The sequence below is a fragment of the Delphinus delphis genome, chromosome 2 (assembly GCF_949987515.2).
Source record: "Delphinus delphis chromosome 2, mDelDel1.2, whole genome shotgun sequence".
NCBI classification, from domain to species: Eukaryota; Metazoa; Chordata; class Mammalia; order Artiodactyla; family Delphinidae; genus Delphinus; species Delphinus delphis.
In genome coordinates, this window is record NC_082684.1 from 26,740,508 (window position 1) to 26,765,871 (window position 25,364).

Below are 25,364 nucleotides of genomic sequence, written 5' to 3' on the forward strand. Positions count from 1 at the left end.
GCAAACATTTATTTAGCGCTTACTAAGTGCCAGGCAAAAGTATGAGTGCTTTAGGGCTTCCCTGGTGGCGCAGTGGTTGAGAGTCCGCCTGCCGATGCAGGGGACGTGGGTTCGTGCCCCGGTCCGGGAAGATCCCACATGCCGCGGAGCGGCTAGGCCTGTAAGCCATGGCTGCTGAGCCTGCGCGTCCGGAGCCTGTGCTCCGCAACGGGAGAGGCCACAACAGTGAGAGGCCCGCGTACCACAAAAAAAAAAAAAAAAAGTATGAGTGCTTTATAGCCATTAATGCACTTAAGCCTGTTTTAGCAGCTCTATGTGAGGTAGGCATGACATCATCCCACCTTACCCAAGAGCAAACTGAAGCAGAGAGAGAAACTGAGGCAGGCCCCAAAGGCATTGAGCTATAAGGTAAGGGATGGAGCTGTGTGACCCAGGAGCCCGCCTGGCGGTTGGCCAGGACACCACACCATCTCAACTAATACATAGAACTGGAAACATAGCCAATCCTAGCGCCCTCAATTAGTTTAATAAATAACTCGTCACAAGAAATTGAAACAAATATTCGCTGAATGAACAGGCCAAGAATCACCCCAGGGAAGCTCAGCCTGCCTCTTCCAAAAGTGAAATAGGGGAGTGGCGGAAGGGAGGACACCCTCGGATCGCCGGGCAGGACGGGGACAGGATTGGCACCCCTGGGTTTCCTCCAGTCTGGTTTGCAGTTTCTGTCCCCAGGGGTCGGCATCTGCTCATCTCAGTGACCTCCACGAGCAGGGCTTTTGGTCTATCCTAGCGTCAGGCTGGACGGGAGGGAACGCATGAAGCAAGTGCCCCACGCGTGACCTACTGTAGAAAGAATCTTGGCTGGCATGCCCAGCCATTCCTCTGCGCTGCACCCTGTGCCATGACCTTCATAACAGCCCTGTGAGGGCGGACCCATTGTTATCCCCAATTTGCGCAGGACTGACTTCCTCAGAGTGAGTACCCACCGAGAGAGACAGCCACCGCATGGCCTTTGGAACATGACTCAGCTGATATGCACATGCCCTCAAAGAGCGGCCCCACGGGGATGGGACAGGATGAGTAGTCAGGGGGAGATTTCCCTTGCTCTGTGGCCCTGACCGTTTCACGATGAAGAAAATAGTCACATTCCATTTGTGCAATTAAAAAAGATAAAACCAAAAGGAGAGACCCATTACAGTTCAAGAGGTCTGGAGTTGCAGGGCAAAGAGGGCTTTTTCTCCAAAACATTCAGCTTTCTAGGGACACTCATTTGACAGCGTTCCCCATCCTAGCGAGAGAGACACCTGTGCTAAGGCATTTGTGTGGATTTTCTTTGGGTCTTCTGGGGCTCCCTATGGGGGTGCATGCCATTTCAACAAAAGCCTGGGACTTAGAACCCTTGTCCAGAATCCCAAAATGAGAAAACCTGGGATACAGAGAAGGGAGCCTCCAGAACTCGGGCTCCAGTGGCTCCCAGAGTCAAGCTGGCAGCTCGCGAGAATCACCCGGTTCCCTGCCGGGCCCGCACCCCGCCTGGGCCCACCCTGCTGCCACGCACCTTGGATGGTCCTCTTGAAGAAAGCCTTGCAGGCCTCGCAGGAGGCCACACCGTAGTGGTAGCCGGAGGCGATGTCCCCGCACACGAGGCACAGGCGCTTGGGGATGGCGTTGAGCATGTACTCGCACTTGATGGCCGAATCCTCCATGATGCCGCCGGCACAGTCCTCGTAGCCCTTGCGGCAGGGGGTGCCTCCCAGCCCGGCGCCCGCGAACATGGGCGGCGAGTCCAGACCGTTGGCGTGGGCGCCCAGGGCCAGGCCGAAGCCGCCGCTGGCGTCGGACGAGCCGCTGGGGCTGTGGTGGCTGAGGGCATCGATGCCCGAGGACGGGCTGGATGGCTCGGTCTTGATGAAGGAGCCGCAGCTGGAGACCAGGTGCCGGTCGTCTGCGGACATCCTGTTCAGCAGCCTGGGGACACAGAGCGCAGGAGTCAGCTCGGAGAGGGTGCGGTGGGTGTGACGCTGTCCCCAGGAATTAGCTTTGGGCTCCGGGCACCGGGTGGGCGGGGTGGCTGGGAGGGGCCCTACATTAAGGCATCGGTGAGATAAAATGCTGGCCGAGAAGGTCAATTGGGCTGAAAAACGGCACAGCCCAGAGCAAGTTTCTGGCATTACCCACCAGAACCTTCTGAGTCCTCCAAACAAAAACTACATTTTGATCGATCAACAAACTTCAGATGAGGCCCCCCAGTCCTTTGCAAATTGCTGGTCTGAGGGTGACAAAAGTGGTAATAATTCAGCCAAAATATTTGGCCAACCTTCTGGCACAACAATAATACATTTGAAAGTCCAGGGGTGCCAGCTCCTGGACCAGACACCCTCAGTACAATGACCTGATGACCCACTTCACCTGAGCCCCGGGGGCGGCAGGTAAGCCCGAGCTTGGAGCTTCCCACAAATGCCACCATCGCTGAGTTTGGGACCAGAGACGCCAAGCCACCTGGCCAGGGCAAGAGGCAGGGCTTGTGGCCAAGGCGTCCGCCCAACTGGCTGCCCTCCGGGTTTTGCCTCTGGCCCAGGGCACATCTGGTGGGTGGCCCCCAGGCCCCCTCTTTCATTCCTCTTCATAGCCCTGATCAGGCTGGCCTCCCCCTCAAGAGACTGTGCCTCAATCATGCAGCATGAGGAGGCCTTCCAACCCCAACTCCGCGCATCCCCCAGCTGTTTCTTAACTCAAACTTCAACCTCTAAGGTCCCTGCCTCACTGTAGAGTCAAGGGAGCGTTAACAGTGAGGCAGGATCACGAGGAAGGGTCATAAGACAGTTCCCAAAACGAAAAGCCCTCCTCCCAGAACCATGCTGAGAGGGTAAGAAGGCAAAGTGCGACCCTCACACATCCTAGCTCCCAGGATGAGGGGAGGGGCTTCTCTCCCACGTGAGCAAGGAGAGGGAAGGGCCGGGAAATGCATTCAGGAAAGCCCAGCTGCAGTCCATGCCCAAGAGCTCTGGGCCAGCCAGGCCCTGGAGTCGGGAGGCTGGGTCAGGGTTCATCTGTCCATGTCCTGGCCTGGCTGGGTGGAGGTAAAGAGGAGGCCAAGGCGGACGCCTAAGGAGCAGGTGAAAGTTAATAGGGAAGGGTCCTGCAAAGGTTCGATCCCTGGTCTGGGAAGATCCCACATGCTGCGGAGCAACTAAGCCCGTGCGCCGCAACTAGTGAGCCTGCGCTCTAGAGTCTGGGAGCCACAACTACTGAGCCCGCGTGCCGCAACTACTGAAGCCCACGCGGCTAGAGCCCGTGCTCTGCAACGAGAAGCCACCGCGATGAGAAGCCCGCGCACCGCAACGAAGAGTAGCCCCCACTTGCCACAACTAGAGAAAGCCCGCGTGCAGCAACGAAGACCCAACACAACCAAAAATAAATAAATAAATAAAATTGATTCTTTAAAAAAAAAAAAAAGAGAGAGGGAAGTGTCCTGGAGAACGAAAAGGGCTGGAGAGGGTGGCAGTGCAGCCCCATTCATCGAAAGATGGCCCCAGTGGGGAGGGAGGGAGTGTCCCAGTGCTGGAGGGCCCACTGGGGAAGCAGCCACAGTCCAACGATGCTCAGAGGTAGCCCCTGTTTTCTGAGCAGATCACTGGGGAAAGGATTATTCACCATGTGGGGAAAGGCCTGTCTTACCACACCCACAAAGCCCACCCTCCCAAGAAAACCTTGGCCACACACTTGCGCCGCCAAAAGCAATCTTATGATGGGGAGGGGCCTCCACTGTCCCTGGTCCCACCAGTGATTTCATAGTCAATACCCCTCCCAGGGCACTGTCCCATCCATCTACACTTGAACATGTCCGGAGGCAGGGAACACATTGCCCCGCAGACAGTTCTAATCAGAAGCTGGGAGCTGCTTCTGATAAAAAGATAAAAGATACCTATAAGGATCCTACTGTCAAGAAGTTTATTATCTACTGGAATGTAGTGTGTGAAGATAGAGGCTCCCAGGTCTGTTCTGTTCCAAACTGAATATTCCTGAGTCTTCTGAGATACCTCTCCTACTAGCCCATCCCTTACATTGGCAGAGGGTACCACACTGAAAGTCTTCTCTGGTGGTTTTTTTTTTTTTTTTACATCTCTGGCTGGTGCCCTGTCATGTCCCCAGCCTCCACAAGGCTACCTGCCACCCCCTCCATCCACCAGAGGCTCCCTGGTGTGTTCTCAGGAAATGCCATTGGCCTGAGAAACACAAATGCACCTGTGGGTTAACTCCCCACAGTGCCTTGTGCTGGGCCTGCAGGGAGAGCAGACCAGGTGCTCTTACATTTGTAATCCCCTCCTCCTGCTGCTTTAGGCTCTGCAGTGCCCAGGAACATCCCAGGCCCACTGTGACAAACACTGCAGGACAAGGCAGCTCCCAGACCCAAGCCCCCCATCCCACTCCTCTCCCAGGCTGTGAGTGCCCCTGAGATTTCAGGAGATACACTTGATGGAAGCAGTAATGATAGCATCTGCTATTTAGTGAGCACGTGTTATATGCCACCCGCTTCAGATCTGTCCCTTGGACGGATGAGAAGCTTGTGCCCTGAGAGACGCAGCTGGGGAGACCTACAGCCATGCCTGGTGGACAGCAGGACACAGTTTCCCCAGCTGTCTTCCCCAGACTCACGGCTCAGCCAGCCCTGAAGGACACTCAGGGCAGGCAGTGGTTTCATACCCTAAGCCACAGGTCTCCCCTCCTGCCTCTCTCCTTATTGGTTCAAAGCCTTCTTTAGTGACCGCTGCCCCCAGGCCCTGGTCAGAGACTCTAGGACTGAGAAGGAAGTAAACTTGACCCTGGCCTCAGCGTTGGCACAGAAATCCACCTACTGGTTTAGTGCCTGAGCCCCAGCTGAGGAGGGTCTGATGATTTCATCCCTGCAGGTGTCTCACTTCTGTGACCATTATTTTGGCCCCTAGAATGTCTTTTCCAAGGTGAGTCAACAAGTACTTCGGGCACCTACCATGTGCCAAGTGCTGGCCAGACAGCAGGACGTGACCAGCGCAGCCCATGATGTCAAGAAGCTCATCCTCTCACCGGAAGGACGGACACAAAAGAAACACACGTGTGCAGAGCGCCAGCAAGGCAGGGGCTGGGGGTGTGGAACACGACACCGACAGGGCTCCCTCCGCCCCCCCGCCATGCCCCTTTGGTCTGACTTCATTCATTCACTCATTTATTCATATTCGCCTTCATTTTCCCTCCAGGAAACCTACCCCTCCCTCCACCCATCCTTGACCTCCTGGACATTGTTCCTTTACTCAAAAGCAAAATTTAAAGGAAGGACAGAGGGAAAGAAGTCCAAAAAGAGGGCAGAGAAGAAGTGGCCAGAGGAGCTGGAGGAGACGAGAGAGTCGTGGACATGCAGTGAGGAGAGCCATCGCGAGGGAGGTGGCGGCACGTCACGTGCAGCCACAAAGTCAGGTGAAGTCAGGAGTGCAGCGTCCCCTGCAGTGAACAGTCAGGATGTGGCTGGTCAGAGCAGTATCACGCATGGGGGGATGGGAGCCACAGGGCCGGGTCTGCAGGAGGCATTGAACAGCAGACAATCCTTTCAGGGAGTTTGGCCATGTCTGGCCGAGCCGGGCAGAGGAGGGAGTAGGGGTGGCGTCCTCCTTGCTCACCTGTAGGCAGCACCATCCCCTTGAACTTAGGGGCGGTGGCGGCAGGGAAGGAATGTTTTTGTTGTTATTGTCCGTAATTTATCAGCCTCTTTGATGAGGAGGGGGTGTGTCAAGAATGTAAGGAATTTAAAAATTACTTTCCAGTTTGCCCTGGGCAATCGTGATCCCACCTACTGACCCCGTATAATTATCCATCGCTCCCCATTACTCCCCAGAGGAGGCAATGAATTCTATGGTGACTCCATGTTACATGCTAATGGTAAAGAGCGAATCAAGATGGAAAGATTGCAATCACAAAAGATTTTTCTCGAATTCCAGTCCAATCTTCATCAGAGTCAGCAAACGTGCTGGTTGAACAGGTAGCTTCCTGGACCCAACCTCACCCCAGTCATATTCTGGACACTCAGCCCTGCAGGAGGGGCCCAGAAATCTGCATTTAAAAAAATCTTTTTAATTTATTTATTTTAGGCTGTGTTGGGTCTTCACTGCTGTGCGTGGGCTTCTCATTGCGGTGGCTTCTCTTGTTGAGGAGCACGGGCTCTAGGCGCGTGGGCTTCAGTAGTTGTGGCTTGTGAGCTCTAGAGTGCAGGCTCAGTAGTTGTGGCGCACAGGCTTAGTTGCTCCACGGCCTGGGGGATCTTCCCGGACCAGGGCTTGAACCCGTGTCCCCTGCATTGGCAGGCGGATTCTTAACCACTGCGCCACCAGGGAAGCCCCTGCATTTTTGGTTTTGCTTATTGCTTTGCTTTCAGCACCCCAGATGTGAATCTTAGGGGAGTCAAGTTTGAATCCTACAGGAATAACACATGCAGTCAGGGGACCTGGTGGGAGTTTGCAAGGTATCTGGATGCCCTGGAAGAGAAGAGAAACGAGCCAAAGCAGTAAGAGGGGGAGGGAGGGTTGGCTGTGCAGAGGGGAAGTTTGGAGGTGGCCTCCCTTGCCCCCCACGTGGCCTCTCCTCACTCTGTGAAATGGGAGGTGAGGTCAGGAGATCCAGGAAAAGGAAGAACGTTTGCAACAGCAACTGTGGGAGGAGGAGAGAACACAAATGAGGGGCATAAAGCTTTACCAGGCCCCTTAACTCACTCTGCAGGGCCAGCAACACAGGGGAGCTTTGATCTGCGTTTCTCAGCCCGGGCACTGCTGACATTTGGGGCCAGTGATTCTTCACTGTGGGCCATCCTGTGCGCTGCAGGACGTTTAGCAGCACCCCTGCCCTTTACCCACTAGAAGCCAGTAGCACCCCCAGCCCCAGATATGACAAGCCAAACCTTCTCCAGACACTGCCAGATGCTCCCCGTGGGGCAAAATCGCCGCCAGTTGAGAACCACTGACTTGGACGTTGGCGGGAAAGGGGTAGGCACAGGGCCCAGGAGCTGAAGCGTGGGCACATGGTGTAGTTTGGGGCTAGAGTGATGTCACAAAGAGAGGAATTGGGAGAAAACGGAGCGCCCCAGAGCATGGGGGTTTCCAGGCGGGGGAGGCTGAGGTACGCCAGGAGGAAGGAGCAGGACAGCTGCAAGGATGGGAGATTGGGTCAGGGAAGATCTCAGAGGTGGAGCCTGGATGCCAAGGCCCAGGAGGATGTGGCCACTGGGTAGGTGGCTAGGATGGGCAGCAGGGAAAGCACAGCCTAGGGGTGAAGGGGAGGTGGCTAACACTTGCGCTCTGGGGAGGAGAGGGTCATGTCGAGTCCATCATCTGTGGTTGGCTGGGTCCCAGTTCCCAACTGGTCGATGACTATTGACTTTACAGGAGGGGACCGCTGCCCCATCTGAGCCGCCTGTGAAAGAGTAGTCAGTGGTCGAAGCCCCTCGAGGCATCATTTTCCCTCTGATCCATCTCATAACAGGAGCACAGCCAGAGCTGCCCTGGCCTCAATGTCACCACCATCTGATTAATGTGGGTCCCCTCCCCCACCTAGGCCTGCCCCTCTTAGTGTCCAGTGTGGGACCCTTACCCCAGAGCGGCCTGACCTCCAGGGACGCCTGAGCTTACTGGGGACTCTCTGCCTCTGCTGGACATCACCTTGCTGGACAGTGAAGTGGGTTGAAGTTTTTCCAAATACAACAGAATCTTGGAAGTTCTGAAGGAAACCCAAACTCTTCAGCTATTTAGCCACGGACCTCTAGAGGAAGAGAAACTCCAGGATATCAGCAAGAGACAGTCATAAATCTTTAGGTTGGAACAACTATACTGCAATACATTTTTTTTAATAAAAAGAAATAAAAATAAAAAATTTTAAAAATAAAAATCTGAGCTGGAATCCCAGGGACCTACCCCCCTCAAGGCTACCTACTGGTGGGCAGGCAGCAGAAGAGAAGCTTCTGGAGGAACAGAGGCTCCTGGAGGGAAGAGGGATGTGATGGTCTGATTAGGGCCTGGCTTGTTGTCATCTACTGAGTAGAGTCCACCCTACAACAAGCCAGAAGCCAGATCACATGCCGAGGGGCTGCCCTCACAGCCGCCTTTTGGCTCTGTGCTGGGGTTGCCCCTGTAACAGCAGAAACAAGCCACTGAGTCACTTAATGGTTAAGAGCCATCACTCTGACGTCAGATGAGCACCGCAGTTCACAGTAGCTGCTGACTTTGCGTTAAACAGGTCACCCTCTCTGGGCCTCAGGGTCCTCATCTGTAAAATGGGCTCCACCACAGCACCTCCTTCCTAGGGTTGTTCTGGGCGAGCAGGGGCTAATGCAGGCAAAACGTTTAGAACGTGCTAGAGCCCAGCAAGCTCTCAGGGGACAGTGGCTGCTGTTGTGATTCTCCCAGGAAGCCCCTTCCGGAAAATCCAGCAGCTGGCGGCAGCCTGTGGTTAAACCTAGCAAAGCTCTTCGCTCGGCCAAGTATAATAATTCCACAAGGAACCTGCCATTTACCAGGAAAGAAAGTAGCAGGTTAGGTGAATTAAGAGGATAAATAAGCCTGAAATGGGAATCCACTCTACGGAAGAAAAATGGTTCCGTACACTTGAGAAACTCTTACCTACATTTCCATGATTAGTTTGCTAACCAGGGGCCACTGAGCTATTCATTAAAGCAGACCTTCAGACCCTCCAGCAAGGCTTTATTTGTTATGAATCAGCCCCTCAGGCACCTGAAAGTAACAGAGCTAAACTTCCTTTAAAAATATTATTAGACAATGCACAATGGGCCTTTAATGGACGTATAGGATGGGGGGGGACCATATGGCTAAATTGACAAGGTCCAGGTATTCCTGTTGGGACACGGATCCACGGGTACTTATTACACGGGAGGGAGGGAAGAGAGGAGGGAAGGAGGAAGGGAAGGGAGGGGGAAGGAAGGAGTGGGAATGGGAAGCCAGTGATGAAAAGTATTACTAACCAAGGATTATAATTAATCCAATTCCATGCATCTATTTGTTATATATTCTTTCCTTAAACTCAGATATTTCTTTAATTCAAATTGACCTTCCCTCGGAGTGGTCTGAATCACCTGTTTTAATAAACAGTGTTTTTATCACTCCTTGTGAAATCCTGCAATGAGTATCTTTCATCAGTGGATCTATTTTTCTGGACAGACAGAGCACAGAGGGAGTCAGTGAATCGTAAGTGCTCAGAGATTCTCCTGCCTGGCCTGGATGGCTTTCAGATGAGGAGCTGAAGGCCCTAGAAGTCATGACTCACTGAGAGACACTAACTAGAGAGCCAGGCTGGCTGGGGGCTGGCTGGGGGCTGGCTAGGGGTGTAGAGACACGGTGGGTAGGTGACCTGCGCAGGGGAGCAGGTTGACTCAGCCCACCTGCTACCCTCCATCACCACGTCACTACCACAGCACCGGTCCTGTGCTGGTTCGATTTTGTCTGGTCTCCTCAGGAATACTTTCCTCATTCTTTCTTTCTCTCTGTCCCCTAGGGGACCCTCTGGGACTTAAGACTACAAAATGACCTGATAGCAAACTGGCTTCAGTGAGAGCTGCCTCCCCCTGTACGCCAGAACTCAGGCAAAAATCTGTAATTAAGCATCTTGTCGTTAGAAAGATTAGTCAAAACCAGGTTGATCCCAGACAACTGATAGAAATCTCGTTCCATACAAATTACGGCATGGAAAATAATGATGGGTAATTAGTGCCTTTCAATCGGGGCTTTTTATCCATGATGTCCCGGGCTGCATCCATCATCATGAGAAGTGAGAGGCTCGCCAAAGCAGGAGGAGGCCACTGGAAGCAAAGTGGCTGCCAAGGGACAGCTGGGAGGGCCCAGTCCCCCGGCAAAGCTCTGGCCCACAATGGGCAGCCGCTGCTGGCTCATTCTGTGGCTGTGTGTGGATTAGAAAGAGGGGCCCCCTCTGGGGAGACCAATTCGAAATTTCAGCCCTCACCTCGGTCCTCTCAAGGGAGTGTCCTCATGCAGGAGCCAAAGGTACCTGATGGCTCTGACTTTAGCCCATATGGCCAACTCTAGCCTCTGACACCACAAAGGGGTGTGTCTGGAGGAAGGACAGCTCACAATTTCAGAAGATGCCCCCAAACACACCTCTAGAAGATGCCCCCAAACACACCTCAATATCTCTTGGAGATCTGACATCTGTGAATTTATCTTCACTCTACTTGAATCTGTTTTATTTTTACCCCATATCAAGCAGTGATACAGCATAAACATCCCACCTACTGTCACTGAACAAATTCAGCAGTTTCCAGATGGCATTCGGTCCTGGAGGAGCTGAGATGCTGGGCCGTAGAGCTGAGTGGTTGGAGCTGGACTGCCTGAGTCCGAATTCCAGTTCTGTCTCTTACAAGTTATTTAACCTTTCTGAGCCTCAGTTTCCTCATCTGTACAATAGGGATGATAATAATTATTGTATTCATCTTATAGGGTGGTCTTGAGGGTTAGCGAGTTAATACAGAAAAGAGCTTAGAACTGTGCCTGGTGAAAGTGCTCAATAAACACGTTAGCAGTTGTTACTCGCACCCTTTTTAGTAATGAGGAGATGGCTTCCATTCAGTCTCTAAAAAGTCCATTCCCACAGCAAGCAAGACCGTCTTGCTCCCTCTCTCCTTCCCATCACCCATCCATCCATGCATCCGTCCATCCACCACTTAGTCATGCATTTGTGGGCCTCTCTGCATGCGGGAACTTCCACGGAGGAAGTCCCTTTTCAGACAAAGGGGTTCCTTATTCAGGCACTACTAGAACCAACTAGTAGAACTAACTAGCCTCTCTTCTAGGAGCTGACAACCGACTCCAGCCTCCTTTCTCTCTAATTCCTGTGTGCACGCCAAGCTCCCACAGGAATCGCCACATTCGCATGCATCTCCACCTGCTACCCAGCAGAGTCACCCAGGGCTGCGCAACTGACCCAGGCTGGGCAGTGAGTCTCTCCCATGAGACCGTGTGTCGTGGCTGCCTCTCCAGGGACAGAGGCAGTATGACGGACAGCTCAAGTGTGAGCGAGGTCATACTTCACACCAACGTGCAGCGAGAAAGAAGAATACGGAAGCTGGCAGCAGAGAAGGGTGCCAGCCAGGGGCAGGGGCCCGGAAGCCTTAGTTGGCAGCGCGGCAGCACCTCTGCTCAGGTGAGCGACGAGGCCTGACTCCCCGGTGTGGCAGCTCACACAAGGGGGTTCTGACAGCTAACCAACTGACACGCCGTCTCATTCGTTCACCCACTCGCTCCTTCCCTCCCTCATTCATCCCATTGCTATTCCTTGAGTACCCTCGGTGTGCCAGATACCATTCTAGCCCTGGGGATGGTTGGTGCCCAAGGTGGACGTGTTCCTTTCCTCAAGGAGTGACAGCACCATATTTCATTGACTCTAAACTACACCCTTTTTTCACTTTTTAACATCTTGGCAATCAGAATGCATCTTGAGTGGATGGCTTGCCATAGTTTAATTTAATTAGTGGTTCCAAAAATAATGGTGTCTATGATGTCAAAGATTCAATGAAATATGATAATGAGTAGAGCGGAGACTGCCACGAGGTCATCAAAAGCAGTTTCATGTTCTTTCTAGACCCAGGAAGACCACATTTCCCAGTCTCCCTTGCAGTTAGCTGTGAGCATCAACCGGGTCCTGACCAATGGAATGTGGGCAAAAGAATGTAAGGCACTCCTCCCTCTGGCCCATAAAAATCTCCCATGGCCCTCCCCGCCCCCACTTCCTCCCTCTCTCTGTCCTCCCCCATCTGCAGGCCACACAAGACCCATGCGGAGGCTCCAGGAGGGGACTCCAAGGCCCTGGGATGCAGAGCCACAAGTTGGAAGGAGCCTGGGCCCATGAAAAACCTCATGAAAGGTGATCTGCCAAGTACCTTCACCAAAATGTTATGTGAGCGAGATGTAACCTGTCATCCTAAGCCACTGAAAAACTGAGGTTGTATGTAACAATAGCTAGCGTGACCCACTCTAACTAATAAATAAGTAAACAACCAAATAGTATAACTTCAGTTAGTGATGAGCGCTATGAAGAAAGAGCAGGGCTGGGGACAGATGGCAGAGTGGAGGAGTCCAGACACAGTGGCCAGAGAAGGCTTCTCTGAAAGGGTGACGTCTAAGCAGAAGCCCGAGGAAAAACAGATAAGGAGGCATGCAGGGAGAGCTCCGTGTTGAAGGAATAGCAGAGAGATAGGGAGAGGTAGGCAGGCAGGGCCCTGTCCCAGCCCGGGGCACTTGGACCGGGCCAGGACCTCAAAGGGCTCCTGGTCTGTCCCATAGGCTGCCTGCCTTTGCTAAAGACCCCAGTGATAAGGAGATCATTAGTGCAGGCAGCAGCTGTTTCCATCTTTGGACAACTTAGTTTTTTCGTTTTTTTTTTTTTTTTGCGGTACGTGGGCCTCTCACTGTTGTGGCCTCTCCCATTGCGGGGCACAGGCTCCGGACGCGCAGGCTCAGCGGCCACGGCTCATGGGCCCAGCCGCTCTGCGGCATGTGGGATCCTCCCGGACCGGGGCACGAACCCGCGTCCCCTGCATCGGCAGGCAGACTCTCAACCACTGCGCCACCAGGGAAGCCCTTTTTTTGTTTTTTAAGTTCTTTGTCAAGAGCCAAAATATTTCTTCTTTCTGGAGCTTTCAGTTAGTTTATACAGCTCTCTCCCTCAGGACCTACAGAACAAGTCTAACCCCCCACTTCCATCTGACAGCCCTCTAGATTGCTGAAGGCAGCTTCCTGCTCCCTGCTGAGCCCCGTCTTCACCAGGAGCACATCTCCTGGACCTAGAATCACTCCTGCACACATTTTGCCCTCCTTTGAGAACAGTCCATCTGCTCTGTTTACTCCTCACAGAAAGGAGCATCAGAATACAGCACAGCCTTCCAGGTGAGTTCTGACCAGTGCAGAGCAGTTCTGACACCTCTCTCGTCCTAGATACTATACTTCTGGGGTTTTTTTTTATCCTCTAAAGCTAAGTTTGTTTTAAAAAAAAAATTTTTTTTTTTTGATACTATACCTCTGTTGATGCAACCCTAGATGGGATCAGCGTTTAAGGCCCTTGGTTCACACTGCTAACTTCCCCTCTGCTCCTTATGCAATCACACACCTGAGTCTCTTTCATGTGTGCTGTTCCTGGGTGTCACCACCCCCTTCTTATGTGCGTTCCTGCAGGGCAGTGTGCAAACCCAGTGAGAGGGACCACACTTCCATATATCACCTGGTCACAGCAGTGGCCCTTTCCATGTGGCCTTATGCACAGCAGGGATGACACAGGAAGCTTGGGGCTCCCAGTATCCATTTCTCTTCCTGACCCAGTTTTTCAGTCTTTGTGCCAATGGGCAGCCTGGGCAGATGACAAAGATACATCCTAACTCGGGTGAACAGGTGGGGACCTGACACTGCAGCCAACTGGGGACCTGCTTCTGAGCTCCATAATGGTGACGACAGAGGGCTCACTCTGCACTGGGCACGAAACTATACGCACGAGGTCAGCGACTCCTTTCAACAACCTGTCGTCATTTTGCAGATGAAGAAACAGAGGCCAGAGGGGCTAAATATCTTGGCAGGGGTCTCACTGCCAGAAAGTGCTGGAGTGAGTTACAACGCAAAGGGGAGTAAGTCACAACACTCCCCTGCTCCAGACAGCCAGGGACTTCCCATCACGCCCCCAGGAAAGCAAGGGTCCTTTCCACAGCTGCCCACTCCCCCACGGGGCCACTCCAGCTGTTTCTGGACCAGACCGCATGCTTCCACCTCGGGGCCTCTGCCCCCCGCACAGGAGGGCAGAGGCTGCCTCTGCTTTCTCCTCTGTTGCTCTCCACTGTCTAGGACGCTACCGGACACAACAGATGCTCAGAAAAGATTTGGTGAGTGAACAAATGAAGCAGGAGGTCTGAGATTTGGGTGGGATACGAGTCCCCAAGGCCTGCCCCCCCTCGGGCTGTGACAGTCACAGGCCTGAGCCACAAACAAGATAGGGCCAGAGTCAGGGCAAGGGAGTCAGCCAGCACCTCAAGAGCAGAGGCCCAGCCGACAGTCCCACTGAAACCTGCCCCCAGTTCCCATCAAATTCCACTCATCCTGGTGGAAAAGGCTTTGCTTATGATGTATGGATTTTTCTTACTTTTATTTATTTATTTTTTTAAGCACCCGAATGCCTGTCATGTGTTTGGAAGGAACTTAGAGAAGCTAGCATCTCAGACCCACTTATCAAGAAATCTAGTTTTGAAATGTTAAAGAAGATATTTTAACACAAAAGGCAAAGTAATTAATGAAAACCTGTGGGAAGTGAGGTTGGAAAAAGCTCGCCTTGACTTCAGAGCCAGGACCCCGAATCTGTATAAGTGAAAAAATAGCCACTGCCTCTCCCTGCCCTCTAGAGGGGACAGAACCAGGCCCAGGCACAAGGGTTCTGGGCCCAGATCACCTGGGTTCGAATCCTGGCTTTGTCACCTACAGGCTGTACAACTGGTTGCTTTACCTCTCCCTGCCTCAGTTCCTTCATCTGCAAAATGGGTAATATAAAGATACCTACCTCTGAGAAGTGTTCTGAGGATTAAATGACACAATAAATGGGAAGCACTGACACCAGCGCCTGCACATAGTAAGTGCTCAATAAATGTGAGCTGTTACTATGATTCCTCAGGCCTCTGGGGTGCAGGTCCTTCCAGCCATGGCAGGTATGGTCTGACAATTTGGCTCTCAGTCGTCTCCTCTATAAACTGGATATAAGAAGAAAATGAGGAAAGGGGGAAGCAGTGGTGGGTCACTCCCAGGCTCCTTGGCTCTCCTTAATCTAAACCTTTGGGAGTGAGGGACTGGATTCACCAGGCTTGCCCTTGGAAATGCTGTCACTTATCACGCGGACTTCTCCAGATGGGGCATTTTGACTATTGATCTGATAAATAAACAGCCTGCTGGCTCGATCAAAATGTTATTTTGCATTCCAATTACTGCTCACTAATGCAACCTTCATCCCGCCAAGATGCTGCTGGCAATGACACCAGCCCTGCCACTGGCTTGAGAGGTGGAGCCACCCCCTGCCAGTACTAAGCAAGGATTAGGGCGCTTCTCCCTGGGAAGTCACAGCCGGGGTGGGGAAGACAGCTGCTCCAGGAAGGCAAGACAGGAGGATGACAGGAAATTGTCCTTTTCCTTCATGAGGGGAGCCCCGGAGGGGCAGGGGCTGCTGTCATTCCGGACAGGAAAGGCCCTTGGGGCTGCAGGTATGCCAGACTGGGATACCCCTAGGGACCTCAGGGTCAGGCCTCAGTGCCTCCACTGCCTTGTTGAGTGGCCTTGGACAAGTCACTATACTCCCTGCATCTCAGGTACTGCACTGGTAAACTGGATCCAAGAAAAACCACCCTACTTTCCTGGGTGGTTGTAAAGACTCAGTAAGAAAATAGATGTGGAAGCCCTTTAAAGGAAAAAAAAAGAATTAATGCTGCTGTATTATTTAATGCAGTAATTATACTAAATTTCCTATCTTGTTTGGCAGGCATTTACTATGTGCGAAGCGTTTTGCGCATACAAGCTTATTTAATCCTCCCAATAATTCTGGAGTTTTAGTCCTGTTTTACTGGGAAAACGGGAAAGTCTATGGGGGCACCGATGTTGAGCCTCACGGGCCACACAGCTTCTATGGTTCACTGAAGGTTGTATGTTAATCCATCCTGACACCCACGGTGAGGGGTTCAGCGACTCTGCCCAACCTGCCCCCTTCCAAAGATCAAGGACTGTCTCTGGAGAAGTGTGATGACTCCAAACAGTTACTTTTTCCCTTTCTTGGCCAGTCTGGTCTTTAAAGGTGGCAGAAGAGAAACTCTTTCCTCCTCCTAGTGGGTCTGGCTGGTAAGAGGGGCAGAGGCTACTGACAGCCAGAAAGAAGACAGCAGGTGTCATAGACCCAATGTGTATGTCCTCAGCCCAACATTCATACATGGAAAACTAACCGCCCTTGTGATGGTATTAGGGGGGCCTATGGGAGGTGACTGGGTCATAAGGGAGGAGCCCTCATAAGTGGGATCAGTGCTCCTATAAAAGAGACCACAGGGCTTCCCTGGTGGCGCAGTGGTTGAGAGTCCGCCTGCCGATGCAGGGGACACGGGTTCGTGCCCCAGTCCGGGAAGATCCCACATGCCGCGGAGCGGCTGGGCCCGCGAGCCATGGCTGCTGAGCCTGCGCATCCGGAGCCTATGCTCCGCAACAGGAGAGGCCACAACTGTGAGAGGCCCGCGAACCGCAAAAAAAAAAAAAAAAAAGAGAGACCACAGAAAGCTCTCTCCCCTACCCCTTGCACCACGTGAGGCCATAGGGAAAAGACAGCTCTCTATGAACCAGGAAGTGGCCCCTCACCAGCCACCGAATCTGCCAGCACCTTGATCTGGGACTTGCCAGCCTCCAGAGCTGTAAGACATAAATTTCTGTTGTTCATAAGCCACCCAGTCTACGGTATTTTGTTATTGAATCACAAACAGACTAAGATAGTAGGTCTGAGCAGAAACTCTTCTCTGGATCACCCAGGTACGGTGACCCACGTCCCAAGGCCAACCACCAGGGCCAAGAGGAGGAGGGAGCGGGCGAACACTCAGCCCGCTCTGTGAGACGCTAAGCTTCTCAGAGATCTGAAAACCTGGGCACACCTTGGTGATGGGGGACACACAGAGAAGATGTCACTTAGAACCAGAAGAATTGCCAGGGCCACGTCATCCTTGTGCAGAGCTACGAGGGGCTGGGGGCAGCCTGTGAGCCCCGAATGTAGAAAGTTCAAAGAGGATGGAATGGGAACCTCAAATATCAAGGGAATGGCAGCCACAGGCCCCAGAGGTCCTTTCAGAAAGGACTGCCCACCCCTCCACCCTCTGTGTGCCTTGGTGGAATAGAGGGTACATTTTGGCTGTCAGGCTTAAATGCCAAAATTGCTTTGTTCTCTGTCCTCATAGTGTGCATACACACACACACACACACACACACACACACACACACACACACACACGCCCTCCAGCTCCCTTTTCAAGGGTGGAATTGCCATTTTGTAGTTTACATTTCAGGTTTTTAAAGAAATAGTAAACAGCACAAGGGTCTTCTGAGCTCTTATTATGCCAGGTAGAAAGAGCCCAGTGACTAATAAGGCTTCTGCCCCAGCTCCAAGGCTGTGTGTTCTTGAGACAGTCATTTGCCCTGTCTGATCTCAGTCACTCCATTTCCCTTTCTGCAAAATGGAGACAGCCTAGCCCTCTGCAGGAGAGGCCTGAAGACACATGACACAGGAGGTAGCACAGTGGGCCCTCTGGGGGGAAGCTGGAGCCACTGGTCCCAAGATTTCCCCAGGAAGCAGGCCCCAGTCACAAGCTTTTGGCTCATCCCAGTTTCACAGGTAATTCAAGGGTTGAAAATGAAATCACTTAAAGAAAAAAAAAAAAAAACCCACATTACAAAATGAAAACATTCCCTGGGGCTTCCCTGGTGGTGCAGTGGTTAAGAATCCGCCTGCTAATACAGGGAACATGGGTTCGAGCCCTGGTCTGGGAAGATCCCACATGCCACGGAGCAGCTAAGCCTGTGCGCCACAACTACTGAAGCTCGCGTGCTTAGAGCCCGTGCTCTGCAACAAGAGAAGCCACCGCAACGAGAAGCCTGCGCACCGCAACGAAAACCCAACACAGACAAATAAATAAATTAATTAATTAAAAATAAATAAATAAAATAAAACAGGGTTAACCCATCTTGCTACCTCATGGAGTTACTGTGGGGATCAAGTTAGGATCTTAGTTTCAAAAGCTTTGCAAAGTGTCAGCTTCCGACAAAGTTGTCACACCTTCCCGGCCATCCCGCTAGCTCTGGCATTTCACAACCCTGGCTCCTGGAGAGGAAGTGAACAAGGTCTTCAGGGCAATCAGTCCCAGCAGGTGTCCATCGAAATGAAAATGAAAATGAAACCTGAATTTCTGAGCACTTAAGCAACCATCCAGTGAACCCTCACCAGGTCCCAGCGGGAGGCAACTTACGCCCACTGTAAGGGGGGAGGAACGGAGGATAGAAGGGTTCCTCAGTCGCCTCCTGGGTTGGGGGCACAGCCAGGATATGAACCCAGGCCCTTCCAACTCCTGCGTTCCCAATGTCACGATTTCAGATGGAAATAGAAAGTTTAAAAATGCAAAAGCAAAATACCTAGCCAGCAAGCCTCAAAGCTGTTAAGGTCATGAAAACTAAGAAAAGTCAGAGAAGCTGTCACAGACCAGAGGATATTAAGGAGACATGACAAGGATGCAGGGTGGGGTGGTGAGCTGGGTCCTGGAAGAGAAAAGGGACAGCAGTGGGAAATGAATGAAATCTGGACAAAGTTCAGTGTTTAGTTAATAGTAGTGTCCCCATGTCATTTTCATCATTGTGACAAACGTACCATGATAACGTTGTAAGAAGTTAGTGACAGGGAAAGCTGGACAGGGGTATACAGGAACTGTCTACACTATCTTTGCAATTTTTCTGCAAAAGCAAAACTATCCTAATAAAAAGTTTTTTAAAAAACTGGAAAAAAAATGGGGACTTCCCTGGTGGCGTAGTGGTTAAGAATCTGCCTGCCAATGCAGGGCACGTGGGTTCGAGCCCTGGTCCGGGAAGATCCCACATGCTACAGAGCAACTAAGGCCGTGTGCTACAGCTACTGAGCTGGCACTCTAGAGCCCGCGAGCCACAACTACTGAAGCTCGCACACCTAGAGCCTGTGCTCCGCAACAAGAGATGCCACCGTAATGAGGAGCCTGCGCACCGCCACGAAGAGTAGCCCCCGCTCGCCGCAACTAGAGAAAGCCTGCGTGCAGCAACGAAGACCCAACGCAGCCAAAAATAAATAAATTAATTAATTACTTTTTTAAAAAAACTGGAAAAACTGTAAAAGCTCCAACTTTGCCTCTTGAAGAGAAGGTGAAGAGCCACGCGTGCTGACTGCCCTTAGGTGGCATCTGCCTTCCCATCGCCCACCGCTCCTTCAGGGCCAGAGGCCTCCGGACAAGCCTTACTCTTCCTTGGCTCTGCGCCTTGGCACTCACACATCCGCTGGCTGCAGTGCCTTCCCCTCTCTCCACCACAAGTCACAGCCTGGCCGTGCTGGTCTAGTCACACAAACGATCGATCACCAAACCGGTCACCTCAACGCCTACTGCTTTAGACTAAGAAAGTTCACCAGAAGCCAAAAGCCATATGCCTGAAATGCAACCTGTAGTGTTCACTTCAGACACACATGAGTGCACACACACACACTGCACACTCACTGCCCCCTGGAAACAACCTCAGTGTTGGTAAATAAGGTCACATCCACTGGGTTGACTTTTGAAACAACAGGAACTGGAAGACAATGGCAAAACCTGTAGGGAATAAAAGCCAGCCCCTACCAAGGTCTACAAAGCCCTCATGCCCTAGCCCTGGCTGCCTTTCCAACTTCACCTTCCACCCTTCTCCCCATGTTGCAGCCATCCTGGCCTCCTTTCTCGTCCCCAAACACGCCAAGGGCATCACCACCTCAGGGCCTTTGCACTGGAGAGATGTATATATTCACAACATAAAAAGGGTATGTGTGGAAGATAATGTACAAAAAATGAAAAGAGAAGTGATATTTGGGGAAATTAGCTGAACATTTTAAAACCCTTTCTCAAACTACTGCACACTGTACATGGTAGAAAACTATATAAAGAGGACATGCTTTCATATCGTTCACACCTCATTTACTTGCTGTGTAGCTTTAGGCAAGCCATTTAGCCCTGCCAAGTTTCAAGTGTCCCGTCTGTAAAATTGCTATTGCATTCCCCTAGTCACAGGCTTGCTGTGAGGATTACAGAGGAAATGAGAAGAAAGGGCTTAAGCACAGTACTTGGCACAGAGGGGTGACCTCCATAAAGGTCACTGCCCCCCATCACAGTCTGTTTTGTTTCGCTTTGCACTGAGGTCACCCCCTCTACGCTTTCCAGAGTTAGGGACTCCCCTCAAAACCCTGTTGAACCTAGAACACAGGTAAGTTATAAATGCTGGAATCTGCTGCTGGTCAGGCTATCCCCACCCCAGCTTCTGGAAGGCAGGGCCCTGGGCTCACTCACATCTGGATCCCACCACACCTGGCTGAGTGCTGGGCACAGGGTCTCAATGATGCTGAATGAATGATTCACAGCCCAAGGCGGGAGCGGGGGCAGGGGTGGGGGATGGTGGTACTTAGATGTAGAGTCTTTATAGCATTTTTGGGCAGGAAAGGATCAGAAGGCTCACTGAGTTCAATCCCCTTTTTACAGAGGAAGAAATTCAGGCTCAGAGAGGGTAAGGAACTCACCGCAGGTCACTCAGCCAGGTAGGGTCAGGTGCCTGGCTCCCAGCCCACCGAGCCATGCCACTGCATCCCTAGGGCAGGAGCCCTGGACCCTAACAACCAGCCCAGGTACTCTCTGGGCAAAGGTACAGGCTGGGGGCGGAGAGGGTTACAGAGTATCTCCTTCCAATCAGTGATTGTGCTAATCAATCAACTCAATTAAATCTCGAAGGCTTTAAAAAAGTAATAAAAACAGCAGCAGAAAGTAATGACTAATAATCAAGTAAAATTGGATTACTTCCGTGCTGACTGGTTGTGGTGGGGAGGGAAGTGAGAAAGTTCACCGGAGCGAGGGGAGAGAGAGGAATGGCAAGCTCAGCAACTTGGGGGCGTGGGAGGGGGTGAGGGTGGGCTGGGAGGATCCGCAGGGGCAGGATTCCAGAGCCCTCCGGAATGAAGTCCACCGCCCGACACAGAACGATATCCAGGCCCTGTTCTAAGTGCAGCACTTACTTCATCTTAGCAGCAGCCCTAAGAGGTCTGAACAATTACAGTCCCATAGGAAGGGTGGGGAACCTGAGAGGCAAAGTAATTTGGTCACAGAGCTGGTGTAGAGCCAGGATTAATTTCGACTCCCATGGTCTAACACCAGGGTTTGGTTCTTAAGGACATGCTGTATGCTTCCTGGGGGATGTGGTGCCTGGGGATTAAGCACCTTTACCTCACATAAAAAAAATTTCATTTACTACAAGTTTACTGAGTCAAACACAAGGACCCTGCCCCTAATCTCAGCAGCTCGTAGCAGCTACAAACAAGTGAACGCTGACAGTAAAGTGTCCAGTAGCGTTCTGATAGAGTCACACATGCCTATGCACGGGGACTCCTGAAGCAGAGAGGAAGGGTGTCTAACCTTCCTCAGGGGAAAGGGGGTCAGGGAAGCCTTCCTGGAGGCGTGTCCTCTAGGCTGTCTTGAAGGACAAGTAAGGTGTTCGCTAGGCCAATACGGAAAGCGGGTGTGGAATGGCCTCTGGGTAACGGGACCACCACGTGCAAGTCACAGATGGGAAACAGCAGTATACATCGAGGAATCGGAATCTGGAAAGTCTAGGACAGGGGCAAATGAGGGCACGACAGATCTGGATGGAGAGGTGGGCAGGGGCTCCTTCCAGAAAATCCCTGGGGGCTATGTTAGGGCGTCTGGACCTCTGAGCTTTTGCGGGGCGGCTGCGGGGCTCTGGAGCATCTGCTGGGCTGGTGCATCACACCCACAGCGCGTGAGGCGGGTCTGTCCCCCCTGCTGCAGTTCGAGCTGGGCGCCTTAGCTGTGCAGCGCAGCCTTGACACAGCGGTTGGCGGTCCTCCTGCCGGCACCTCAGGGCAGACGCTTCTCATTTCCGTCAAGGAAACTGAGGCTCCACGAGGTAAAATGCCCGTCACGCGGCAGGCGTAGAACGAAGACCTTCTGCCTCACAGTCCTGTCCCCTTTTTCCTCCCACCCCCTTTCTCTGCAGTACAAATGCATTAGCAAAGCCAGCTATTTAAAGGAACCCCGCAGCTAATCCTTGTGTAAGCAGAAAATCTTTAAGCAAAGCTAATAATCGCCCCGTAATCCAGCTGTTACATAATTCTGGGTTTACACTTCAGCATCAGGGCTGAGGTCTTCTGGTCCCCACAGAATGTGGGGAGAGGGAGCCTAGCCCTTTACCCCATGCACTTCCCAGTCCCCCCCAAACAGCTTGGACTGCGATTGACTCCCCTGTTCTCATTCTCCCCTAGAGAAATTAGATTCAGAATGGAGATAAAAGAGAACCAAGATCTCGATTTAAAGCTGGTAAAGGGAAGGGAAAAAAATGCAAAATCACATTTATTGAGCGTTTCTTGTATGCCTATCATTACACTAATTCTGTTCTTTAAAAGCTCTGTTATGGAAACAGAATTATAATTTAAATAATATTAGCTATTAAGTAATAGTAAATAACAGTATAATAATATAAGAACAGTACTATTCTTATATTTTGGTTGGGGTAACTTGTACAGAGTAGATGAGTAATATATGAAAGTTTACCTAGGTAGTATTACTAATAATTGCTAATATTTATTGAGACGTTACCATGGGCCAGGTGCCATGCCATCATACCATTCAGACCTCCCAAGAACCTTATGAGGTTGGCACCAGTACCATCTGGAATAAGCTGGGCGCTGACCCTGGGTTCTGAAGCCACACTTACTTTACAGCCCACACTGCCACCTGCACACATTTCTTCCCTCCTCCACACACATACAAGTGCCTGGTAGGGAAGGGGACAGAAGGAGGCCGCCCACCATATCCTGATAAAACAGACAAGGATTCACTCCAGGCCGTCTCATGAGGGCTGTCGAATTGAAGGAGTCTCCCACCAAGATGCCCTTGCAAGTTTCCATCCTGTTTTGAAGATTCTTGAGTAAAAGTGGACCAAATGACAGCACATGAGTGGACTCAAGAGAAGAGCTGGAGAAATAAAAATCCAAGGGTTTAGCTTTAAGCAGTCCCCTCTCTTTTCAGGACTGACACATGATTCCATGAAAAGACTCCAGGATTTAAAGCCAGACCATTGACAATTTGGATCCTGGCCCTGCCACTCACCAACTGGCATTTTACCAATCTGAGCCTCAATTTCTCCATCTGTGAAATGAGACACCCAGGCTCCCTTGCAGGTTTGCTGGAGGCATTAAGAAAGCTCTGTACGCCCATGGAAAATCTGAGAAAACATAAGATTCATAGAAAACCTGGTAACAATGGTTACTTTGGGAAGGCTGTCTGTGGAACCAAGGATTATGGGAGAAAGAATAACTTACCAGTCATTGCCTATACTCTCAAACTCTTTGACTTTTTTGGTTATACATGTGAATATTACTTTAAAAAAATTGTAAAATGAAAAAAAGACACATATAGGGGCTTAATAACTTGGCAAGCAATGCAAGTCCCTTTAAAAGTTTGCTTCATTCTCCTGGACTGGCTAAAACCATCAAAAATGCACACCCTTGGCAATGCTGGGTACAGCTACACCCAGGACCTGCGCAGAAAGCACCTCTTTCATTTCCTCAGCCTTCCCACCATCTCCCTGCCTCGTCCCCCCCAAACCCTCTCCCCAAAGGAGGCCCCTCAGCTTGTTTGGCTAATGTATTCGCAAACCAAATTAGGGGCCCTGGCTCCCAGGGAGGTCCCCAAGCCAGTTGCTAGATGCAGGGAATTAGATACCATCTAGTGTTCAAATCCGATTAGGTCCCCCCCACTCCCACCCCACATGCAAAAGCCCACTTTCTAATCAATTTTACAAAGGGCCCTCTGCAGATATACACTAATGGTATTGAGCTGAGATCTTTAAACCAAGTCTGCAAGAAGTCTGCAGAGATAAAATTACACACTGTACGAAGGAGAAGGCCTGTCGCCACAGTGTCCCGCCCCTCAAAGAGAGGGGCAGGGGTGCAGGGGGACTGTCCGCTGCAGACAAATGCCATCCCTGCTCTAGGGATACCAGCCTCAACTCTCTTTCTCCTCCCAGACTGAACCCTCACCCCAACTCCTTCCCCTTAAGGTTCCTTTTCACTTAACCTTTACGCACTAGAGCCCAACAAGTGATCCAGAGATTACTATGTTATTTCCCGTCTCCTAATTCTTGGTCCCCTAACAGCCTCCCCACAGTAACCCCTGCTACCAAGCTTTTTTGTGAATCTTGTATCTTTTCACAGATTTTCCATGTGCATTCATGCATAGCTTTCTTAATCCCTCCAGGAAACCTGCAAGAGAAGCCTGGGTATCCCATTTTACAGATGGAGAAACCGAGGCTCAGACTGATTAAGTACCAGTTGGTGAGTGGTTTAACACCTGGCTCTACCACTTACTACCTGCATGGCCTGGAGCATTAACTTAACCTCTCTGGGCCTCGGGCTATGCAACTGTATAATGGGAGTGATAGCAATCTCCAAGGGTTAAAGAGATTGCTCTCACTCCCATTATACATTGGCATCGCCTGAGGGTTAAGAGCATGTGTAAGAACACTGCCTGGTTGGGACTCAGTGTTTAATAAAAGTTATTCTCTCCTCTACACTGCCACTCACACCAAATTTCTTGGCACTCCCCGAATATTTTATGACTCTCACACCTTTGTCTGGAATGCCTTTTCCCTTGTCCTTCGAGGAGAAGCCTTCCCTTGCGCCATTCTCACTCCCTCCTCAACGTCCCCCTGCACCTCTCTCTTCAGCAGAGATTTACTGGGTGTCTGCTGCGTGTAGCACCGTGCATTCAATGGCTGCTTGCTGCTCTGTAAGTGCTTGTGCCTTGGGCCATCATTTATTGGTTAAGTTCCTTGAGGACAGGGACTGTCTTATTCATCTTGGTGTCCTCATAGAAGGTGCCTAATACATTTTTGTGGAATGAACAAAAGAATGAGTCAGTGGGGCTTCCTTGGTGGCGCAGTGGTTAAGAATCCGCCTGCCAATGCAGGGGACATGGGTTCAAGCCCTGGTCTGGGAAGATCCCACATGTCGCAGAGCAGCTAAGCCCATGTGCCACAACTACTGAGCCCGCATGCCACAACTACTGAGCCCGCGTGCCTAGAGCCCATGCTCCACAACAAGAGAAACCACCGCAATGAGAAGCCCGCGCACCGCAACGAAGAGTAGCCCTCGCTCGCCACAACTAGAGAAAGCCCATGCACACAGTAACAAAGACACAATGCAGCCAAAAATAAATATAAATAAATAAATTTATATATATAAAAAAAAGAACGAATCAATGAGTGAGGCCAGAGTTCTGGCAACGGCCACCTGCACTCTTTTTGGGCCAAGTCCCGATGGCCCCTCAAACCGGCCTCATGACTCGGGGGTCCCAAGTCTGCTCTGCAGATGTGAGTAACTGTGGCCAGATACCCTGTCCTCGCAGATTACTGGTGCATCTGTGACCTGCACACCATGTGCTGCCTGGTGTCTGTCAGAGGGCTGGGCAGCCAGGACCCCCAGTCCAGTGGCAATAGTCACCCAGCCAGGGG

The 25,364-nt window shown here is 51.5% G+C and overlaps 1 protein-coding gene across 4 annotated transcripts in view; it reads right to left on the bottom strand.

Annotated features, from left to right (window-relative positions):
• The window catches only part of ESRRB (estrogen related receptor beta), a 105,927-nt gene that overhangs the window by 49,919 nt on the left and 30,644 nt on the right, over window positions 1–25,364 (bottom strand). For 2 of the 4 annotated variants that reach the window (XM_060003374.1, XM_060003376.2), the window contains exon 1: window positions 1,559–1,955. In XM_060003374.1, the coding sequence (XP_059859357.1) occupies window positions 1,559–1,955 (397 nt within the window). Of the gene's footprint in view, window positions 1–1,558; window positions 1,969–25,364 lie in introns of those variants that run through there. The other 2 variants (XM_060003373.1, XM_060003375.1) reach the window with 2 other exon arrangements.